This window comes from Brienomyrus brachyistius, chromosome 23, assembly GCF_023856365.1.
Source record: "Brienomyrus brachyistius isolate T26 chromosome 23, BBRACH_0.4, whole genome shotgun sequence".
NCBI classification, from domain to species: domain Eukaryota; kingdom Metazoa; phylum Chordata; class Actinopteri; order Osteoglossiformes; family Mormyridae; genus Brienomyrus; species Brienomyrus brachyistius.
In genome coordinates, this window is record NC_064555.1 from 5,513,052 (window position 1) to 5,523,166 (window position 10,115).

The 10,115-nt window shown below is 42.7% G+C and overlaps 1 protein-coding gene across 1 annotated transcript; it reads right to left on the minus strand.

Annotated features, from left to right (window-relative positions):
- Positions 1-7,341: 7,341 nt before the first annotated feature.
- Positions 7,342-9,686, minus strand: irx1b (iroquois homeobox 1b). The gene is given in 7 exon segments (XM_048993680.1): positions 7,342-7,853; positions 7,855-7,917; positions 7,919-7,957; positions 7,959-7,988; positions 7,990-8,022; positions 8,024-8,122; positions 9,452-9,686. Coding segments are annotated over 7 exon segments (729 nt in total). The 5' UTR covers positions 9,536-9,686; the 3' UTR covers positions 7,342-7,472.
- Between the last annotated feature and the right edge of the window lie 429 nt (positions 9,687-10,115).

The window sequence follows — 10,115 nt, forward strand, 5'->3', positions numbered from 1 at the left end:
ATTGCAATAGCGAGATATTGCAATAATTATCAGCGTGGATTATTTTTTTAAAACGACTTTTGTCATCTGGTGATTAAGATGCCGATATCTGTCCTCCTCAGCACCCCAAAAGCTAATAAACAGGAATGAAAATGGATGAATATATATACACTTAATCTGCCAATTTCAATCGCTCATTTACATTTACAGGACGGTGTTCACTTCATGAAGTGCGCAAACAAATCAGAATTAACATCCTCGTTTATTCAGCTGCTGATATAGATTCTCGTATCCATCCCGTGTCTCCAGGGCCCACGTGAGAGCAAACAAACAAGTTTTCTTATTTGTAATGTAGATTCAAAGCACATGGCCAAGCAGACACACATGACAGTAAATGAATAATAATGAATTTACGGTACACATTTTTTTGAAGGCAATACTTTTATGAAATTTCCTGAGAAAGGTTCACGCCACCTGTCAAGCCGTTCATTACTTTGCAGCGCCAAAATCGGAGGTGGGGAACTGAATTTTGTTGTTCAGCAGAGAGAATAATATTCAGCTGTTGACAGCTGGGCTAACAGCTAAAACGGAGGAAAGGGTCCATATCGGTCGGTAATTGGTAAATATTTCTCCATCCCGTATTTTCATTGTTTGACAGCTGGAGTAATTCTCTGCCGTCCTATAGTTTACGATGTTTTCTAGATGGCGACGGCATGCGCTAATTTCTCATGTTCATCAAATCACTTTATTAAAATACCTCAATACCTGCATTTGTCATCTTAGCAGGAGACAGTAACACTGACACAGAGGCCAGATCACTGACTCACGTCCTCGATACTGCGTTGTGGGAAATACGTCAAGATCACTTTAGAGTAAAAAAGGAAGGCGAGCAGCCCCGCTATCCAAATGTGTCTGTACATTCACACATAAATAGCATAAAATAAACGTTCATGTTATAGCATCGCAAAATACTGAGTTAGGTGCCGGTACAGTATCTTTAACCCGGCGGCTGGGAAATTTTCTTTATTTTTTATTCAGTGCCGTAGAAAATGATGAGACGCACATGCTCAGTGCTTCCTGAGAGGAGGGTCGCAGGAATATGAAAGAATTGGCTCTCTTGCTGAAATATCCACTGTTTCATCCACACTTTTGAAAGCAGTTTGCAAACAGCCACGTCCTCTACTCGCAGTAAACGTTCAGATCACACACGACGTTCTGGGGCTTTCCAGTCCCTCTGAGCAGCAGGACCGGATCTAGGCGTAAGCAGACTAGGCAGCCGTCTAGGGCTCCATCAGCACAAGGGGGCACAGACAAAGTCCCCAGTCAATGAAATCTATTGATAGGGATATGTCTCTTTGATGGGCTGTGGTCCTACCTAGAGCCGCTGAAAAGGTAGACCCACTCCTGGTTAGCAATAGCAATTTATGTTGCACCCAGGCATGCTGTCTTAGGGGGGGTGCAATTTAGAGGGAGGGCATAGGAGAGGGTCCAGGTGCAATGGGCTGCATGTCATAGGGTGTTGGTTGAAATAATTTTGTCCCGAACCCAGAGAGGGAATTATGCGTGCGGGGCTTGGTGTCACCCATGCGTCTAGCGTCCATTAAACCAGGAAACGACTCACTGAGCGGCGATTCTAAAACATCCCTTCAGTTATTTGTCAGGTTAGTGGTTTATTTTCTCTAATCGTAAAATAAACGGCAATGCACTCAACGTGCCCAGAATGTTTGACTTACGAAGACTCTCCTGTGACAGATGGGGACCGTCAAGTAGATTTTATTTTTTCTTCCCCTAAGACTTTATCTTGATGTGCTGAGTAGCACAGAACGGGTCAGTGGGTGTGCAGTGGGTGTGTTTTCTGCACACCATTTATTTATTGAAGTTAAAACTGCGACTTTACTATGTGAGTTTTTTTTAGATAGATGACAACTTGCTCCAGACAGTGAACATTTAGTGGATAAACAAAAGTGGGGCTTAATAGATGTGTAATAGTTTGGTTTACACCATGCTGTAGCTGTTTGAAATGGGCCTCATGTCCCGCCTCTGGGCGGAGCTTCTCGAGACCTTGGGCCCCACCTCTGGGCGGAGCTTCTCGAGACCTTGGGCCCCACCTCTGGGCGGAGCTTCTAAGGACCTCAATGCCAACTCAAATCCTGATGTTGGACTCTGAAACCTCCCCTGCGGTGCCCACTGAGGTGTATAGTGTGTCATGTGACCCCCCCCCCCCCCCTCATCCCCGGTGCTGGTAGGGATTGAGGTGTCTTGGTGCCCCCCCGCCAACTGCTGGCCTTTTAGTGGCTTTGATTAATATTTGAGAGGCTGCGATGCATTAGAACTGGACTGATCTGGGATGAAAGGCTGGACACTGAACCCAGGTCCACTACTGGGATTGGGGACGCCTTGTGGATGTGAACCAGCAGAACAGTGCCAGAGCTTATTAACCGCATCAGAAGATGCTCAGAAATTATTTAAAGTACTGAAGGCGATTTGCTAGAAGCGCTTCATACATTCTCACACACTGATAATAAAACAGTCATTTTGCGCCACACCGTACCTTCTGACAAGCATTCGCAGGGTTGCATGACTGCTGTCTCATGCCACTGACGTTCGTAGGCACAGTGAAAAAGGCCTGTGGAAAAGGACTGAGCACATCCTCCAGAGACCCCCCCCCCCCTCCCCCCGAAAGCGTACAGTAAACACAGCGAGTGTAATCACAGCCCAAGGCTGTTAATAGCAGATTTATTACAGTGAATATGCAGCTCACAATCTGGTGCTCAGCTCACAAAGGGTCTTATACCCTGAAAAAATGACTGGAGATTATTTACAATTTGTTTGCACCAGGTGGAGTTGGGGGGGGGGCGCCCTGATTTAGGGTATTCCTACAGGTCCCTGTGGCACCCCCCCCCCCCCCCCGCCTCATGGCCACTGAGATCTCTGCTGGATGGACTGGTGATATGACTGTATTTATGACATTATTTATTTTGGGTTACATTTGGTTATTTTTTGATGTCCTCAGACAACATTAGTCCATAATCTGAGGAACGTTCGACGATATCTTCCTATAGCGATTTGTATTGAAATTCACCAGCACTGATGTGCCACATCTGCTTGGCGAAGTCCGCTTAATGACTGGGCCTATTAATACCTTCAGACAGCTATTGCACTGTTTTACACTCCGCCTCCACCCTACATTTTCTAGGAAACCTCTTTGCTAATGAAAACGTCAGTTTGCAACCGTTGCATTTCCCGATGGCGGAAATAGGGCAGTTATAACGAAGATGAGATTATATGTGACTTCAGCCGCACAACATGTATTTTAATCTCTCTCTCTCTCTCTCTCTCTCTCTCTATTATATATATATATATATATATATATATATATATATATATATATATATATATATATATATATATATATATATATATAGCGAATATGGCAGCGGTCGCCACTTAAAAGCGATAGCCCTGCATGCTTGAAGATGCCCTTAAGAGCCCACTTGTTGGAAACCTAGAGATGTTTATAGTAATGAGCTGGGAGGTTAGGATCACGGTGGTTTAAAAGAGTCCCGCCGCTCCCATGTGCTTAAGTGAGGGCACGGAAACGCTCCGCAGCGGGTTCAACGCGACGGCCTCCCACTGAACTGCCCAGTGGGTAAGCGGCGGAGCTGCGGCGTAAATGTCGAACCGAGACCAGACGTATTATCCTGATATGCTTAGGGACAGATGAAACGCATTCAGCCTCCAGCTGTATTGCCGGGCACCAGTGTCTGACTGGGCCGCTTGAGTTACTTTAACTGACAAATAACCTTTCTGTCTGCACGAGATATGTTGAAGGGAATTTAATGAATGCATGTTGTTTTTATTAAATTTATCCAAGACTGGAACGTGTACCAGCATTTTCCCGTAATGTGCGTCAAGTCAGTAAAGGCACTAAATGGTATTTAACATGAAAGCGTTTTCTACGATCTTGAATCTCTTATATCGTGGCACGCATGGCAGATCAGCCGGATTGAGTATTATATATTATTAAAGAAAAAATATAAAAGCATTTTATCAGAATCTGATACTCGGTCTTCATCTTGGGGTCTCCTCTTAAAAATTATTTTTAACATCAGCTTTCTCAAGCAGTGTGCGCGGCTACTTAATCACCTGCGATTAAATAATCGAAAATGGGATAATATGGTCCATATATCCATATATACACTATCACCGTAGATTATTTAGTAAAACTACGATTTAACTACTACATGAACACAAGTTATATAAACTTTGGTAGGCCTATATAGACCGTGAACGTTTAACAAAGATCAGACATTTCTGGTCATATTGAAATTAAATATAAATTAATATCGCTCAAGTCGTCAATTACATATCATTCGGTATTTTGTACTGTCAAGCTATAGAAAAAGAACTAAACTCATGCCCTCATTTGAAGCAGAGTCTAAGTTCTTTGTGACGAAATCAGACAAATATATATATATATATATATATATATATATATATATATATATATATATATATATATATATATATGATAAATCGGTCTGTATCCACAGTAATGTAATAACTGAAATCAATTTGAGTAACGACAAAAAGGAAACTTTTTAACCACGTGATGTTACAGTGCACTGCATTTAAACTTTGTCATGAGTTTATTTTTTATTAGGTGAAGGTAATAAAAATGCAACGCTTCCTTGGGATGCATTTTTAGACTTAAGCCCACAACCCCCCATCATAAATATTTAGGCGGGTGGCTTAACCAGCCCATGCCAGAATAGTCAATTGTATCCTTGATCAGTTCCCTTAGAAACGGAATGAGTGACTTGGGTAGCTGCCAGTACATATCGCTCTGCAAACCCAAACAGTCCCATTATGATGGAATTTAACAGCTGCGGGCGTTTCGCCCTCCGTTGAATTACAGACATATTCAACATTTGCTTCATTAAAAAAAATAATAAAATGTTCTAGTCGAACCCCAAAAAATTACACTTTGCTAAATCGCTTTATATGGTCAAATTGTTTCACATTGTTACGGCCTGGTGAACTTTGGATGTGCGGAATAAAACATTTCGCGCCTTTTTACTACGGCACAGATATGAAAATTATTACCACGTAATTGGTGGGATACAATTTGTGGCACTCAAGATATCAGCGTCACCTGATTTACGACTTTAACTAAATTTCGTCACAAAGAACAGACTCTGCTTCAAATAAGGGTATGAGTTTAGTTCTTTTTCTATAGCTTTACAGTATGATATGTAATGGTGATTTGTCCTTTCCACTAATCAATAATAATAATAATAATAATAATAATAATAATTTGTGGTGATTGCCTAGAGCAGACTGTTAATGTAGCTTTTCAGACTTCCTGTATTATGAATTACAGCTCATTTTTTCTAAGTCCAGATTTTAAAGGGTGACAGTTTTATGGCTTCGGCGATATTGTTCGGTGAATTTATTCCCACGTTATTACTTAATGGCGGGCCACGCTGCTGCCTGTTTTGCCGTCACCAATAACCATCTGGTGGCTTATTAGCACCTCAATGCATCTGTCCAAGCGTCGCCACCCCCGGGCCTCCGTACACCGTCAGCTGAATACAATTAAATCCAGAAAGAATCGGTATAATTGGCTTCGATTTCTTGCTTTCTTACTTAACAGTTTTGTCACCTTGTTGCATCAGAATAAACAGGAATAAACAAACAGGATCGAAAACAAGCAATTAATTCAAAATCAGTCAATAAGTACGACCAGTATATAACAATGCAATTCGGATTCCAATATATATAGTTGGCCTGAAATGTCATTGTGAGATAAATGTTTAGAAACTAGCATTTGGACGAGAAATGCAGAACACGGACAGTAATAACGATACGGACCCTGCTAATGCAGTATTAATCAAATTAATCCAGTTTTGAAGGACAAGCAATATTAAAGTGGCCGTTTATTTTTGTCATAGAAACCGTGAAACTGCATGTATAATTTTAAATCATTCTACAAATAAACATGTAATTCACAATTTAAAGTACTGCTTGATCAAAAGGACAAAACGATTATTTCGATGCAATTAATGTAATTTAAAATACTTCATGTTCACATATGAAAAAAAAACTTTAATGCCTATTTTTTCCATTCAATTTATTAGACAAAAATATAGGCTGTATTTTGGACAAATTCTGTGCATATACACAATCTTATTCACAGAAACAAAAACACAACTCAGAAACGCGTATAAAGGAGGGAAAAAACGTAAGTGGCATTAGAGGAAGAAGGAAGGCAATTACTCAGTACGGAGGGTAAATATCGACAGAACGCTGCAGGGAAACGGGGAACTTGTTGGAGATAGGGCCATTTGCCGTCAGCTTATTTTTGCCTGAAATTCGTCATAATAATAATAATAATAATAATTAATAATTAATAATAATAATAATAATAATAATAATAATAATAATAATAATAATGTCTTCATCAGGTGGAGGTGAGAGCAGATAGAACGGGGGGACGTAAAAGCCTCTGTTTTTTCATACTGGACCCTGGAACTGGAAAAGACAGAGAAGGACAGTCAGTATGTGCGCGTGCATTTCGGCATTACGGATTATTCGTCATTATGAAACGTCTATATATTAACGTGGGCTAATTATATGCCCCTTCCTTAAAGTACTATGTTGCGTGGTAATACTAAGTTAAACACACAAAGTAATTGTATATTTAGGAAAAAAGTAACTTGTATTTGACAGTCTGGGGGGGCTTTCCGAATAGTACACTAGGCCGTCGGGTTTCATGAGCTTACTCTGAAATGAGGACTTCCATTCGGGAGAAAATAAATAAACGGAGGGCCCTCTATTACCTAAAGTGGCGCTTTACATTTGACACGCCAGCTTAGCCTTTCGCACAAAATGTCTTAAAATAACGGCAAAATCTGTTTACCTGTCACGCACGTGCTGAAGTGATGGTTTATTGCCGGCATTGGAGACACTGTCCTTTGAACATTTCCCTGATCTACAACGCAATGAGTACAACGACAAATCATCAATTAACACATTGCGTGTCGCAGTTAATTTCAGGATTATATTTGCACCAGATGCGAGAAAGCACAGCCATAGAGTAGTATGCACTGAGACGCTAATGCTGTTATGAGCCTACCTGGGTGCTTCGGGCTGATGCCCTCCGCGGAACTCTCGCTGTCAGACGCAGAGGAGGCACGGCGCAGATTTGGGGGGCGCCTTCTGTCCTGCGTGGGCCTTCATACTATACGTCTGGTGACCATGATCCAGGCCCAGAACCGACTTCACGTTAGGCAGGCCATTTTGGCCCAGGAAAGCGCCATTCGTCCAGTTTTTGTAATTTTCCGATCTGACACGTGTATACTCCATGGCTCGGCAGGAAAGCCGGGTGCTGGATGGGTATCGAGGTCAGGCTGGCTGCTCCAGGGGGCATCGCGGATTTCTGAGAGCTGTCGGGACACGTAGCCGTTTCGGCTAACGACCATATTTTGGGTTTATGGCACGGGGGAATTTGGGAACGGCTTTGCTCGTCGGAAGAAATGATACCTCTGTTTTTTGTCAATTGATTGCTCCTTGTCGGCAGAGGTATAATTCGGGTTCTCCGTACATTTTTGCGTTGGTCTTTTATGCGTACTTTCAGGCCCCTCCCTTTCATCGAAGTTATCATCCTCATCTTCATCCCCATCATCCTCTTCGTTACTTTGGTCCGCATTGTTCTCGTCAATCTTGTCTATATCTACGCTTTCCAGGTCAATCTCCTCATCTTCGTTTTTTACAGTGGTCCCTTCGTTATCGCTGTCAAATATTTTGCCATCCCGGTCCTCAGCACTGCGTCCCCATGTCACCTTGTTCTCCTTCTTGAGTCTCCTGCGGGCGGTTAGCGAACCAGGTGGACACCTGGGTGAGGGTCATCTTGGTGATGATGGCCAGCATGATCTTTTTCCCCCTTGGTGGGGTACGGGTTTTTCTTATGCTCCTGGAAGCCAGGCTTTCAGCGTGGTCGTCGTTTCCCCGAGTGGCACTCTTGACTCTAGCGGCGTCCCCCATACTGGCACTGGCCGTACGGGTAGAAGGCGGCCGCGGCGTGGGCCGCGAAGCTGGACGGAAGAGCACCGGGGCTGTCTTTCAGCTCATACTGCGCACCCTATGGAAATAAGACATCATTTCATTAACAGCCGATTTGTAACGGCTCGTATTTCTGTCAGTAACGGCAGACTCCCCCATTCAGTATTAAAACCCGCAGGATTACACAGGCCTAATTACATCAGCTGTTAGATATCTTAAAATCTATTAATCTTAACTTGAATATTTAATAGAAATGCGCGATTTATTATTTTAACCACGATTTTTAACCACGATTTTAGAACAGCAATACATTTCCTTTATTGAATCCAAGGCCCCGATTTCAATAACATCTATTTAAGCATTTAAACTCTACATCTGGGACACAGGGAATATATCATTTGGGAAGCGTGTCTAATGGCTGACCGACAAAGCATAACTTGCTAAATGAGTGCGTCAACTAAAGCGCCCTGACCAAATTAAGCCGTGGACAGCCGTCATTGACTTTGTCATTATTGGTTTTCTTTAAAGCGCCTGAGAGCGTTAGACACGGCGAGATGTCATAATAAATACCTGCAGGATCGCTACAGATGTCATGTGAATCAGAAGGAAATCAGCGAGGAAAACAGGTATTTCCATAATCCAGTGTCCGTTTTAATCTACGTATATTTTAAGCATACAGTATAGAACATGTTTTGGGATGTAAGACATAGATATATTGACAAGCACGCTCAAGTTAGATTATTTTAATAGACAGTACATATTATAGACAGTAAATTTAGCAACGAAAAAAAAATTAAGAACAGTTTGTTCCGCGTTTGTTAAAATTGTTATAACTTCACGGATTTATCTGAAGATGCATTTATGCGGCTGAGGATCCAAACTAAATTTCCAAATTTATATTTTAAAAAAAGCAGGTGTCCCCAAACTCGTGCAAAATTGTTAACGATAAGAAATAAAAACAAATATTATTTAGCTGAAGAAAATCTCTAATGTAATTTTATACCTTTGACATCTGGGCCTTTTCTAATTAATTTCTAAATTAATAATTGAACGTGACACAAATTTATAAAACATGTAAACATTTGATCACCATTTTCACCCTGGCAGGCATGTAGGCGAAACTTACATATGCAGAATAATTTTTATTATAAGCTGCATATATATTAGTTTATATTACTTGCACGGTTGCGTTATATTCCTTAAAGTTTTTAGAGCCGAGTTGAACAATAAAACACAATTCACTGTTTGCATAAGGCAGCGATGGATCGGAAGTGGCCTTAAGTTACAGCGAATTTGCGCATAACTGAATCATGCACTCTTTCATTTTTATGTGCGCCCTCATTCCTTCCCCGGACAGCTGCAAACACAACAGTTCATCAGCAACTGAAGCGTAACGAAAAGCTCTTACCAGCTGCGAGAAGAGAGCAAGGTCCGCGCTGCTGTACGGCAGAAAGGCGCTATAGCCGGGAGCCGCGTACGGGTTTGCATACATGCCCAGCACCGACGTGACCGCCGCTGTGGCAGACTGACCCGCACCGATTTCCGAGGGGCTGCCCCGGAAAGACGCGGAAAGCACCCCAGTCCGATCGCCTCCGTACGCCGCTTGGGTGGCGCTTAAATACTGGGGGTAACCCAGCTGGAGAATGACATGGCTGATATGAAAACTAACACGGAGCCACAGCGGGGGCAATCCAAGGAGAACACGAAGGCAGAGCTGGAAATGCCAGCGCGGAAAGGCACGGGAAGATGATCTGAAATCACAGCCTCTTCTCAGGGTCCTCCGGATGCGATAGGCTCACTAGCTCAGCCTCGACTGATGTCCCTGCCCATGGGCCCTGCGCTTCATATCTCACATACAATTTGAAGTTGACGGCTTGATTGGCACGAAGCTCGGCGTGGAGGCCCCTCCTTATCGAGCTTGCCGGTTTGCGCATTGGCTCAGGCCCCGTTTGGTGCTGCCTGTTCATCCGGCCTCTGAAGCTTCCACTGTTGTGACAAACAGCCTGTGGGACTCGCGCTGGGACAATAACCTCGGCAGCAGCGCTGCGCTTTTATAAGACAGCCCATTATAA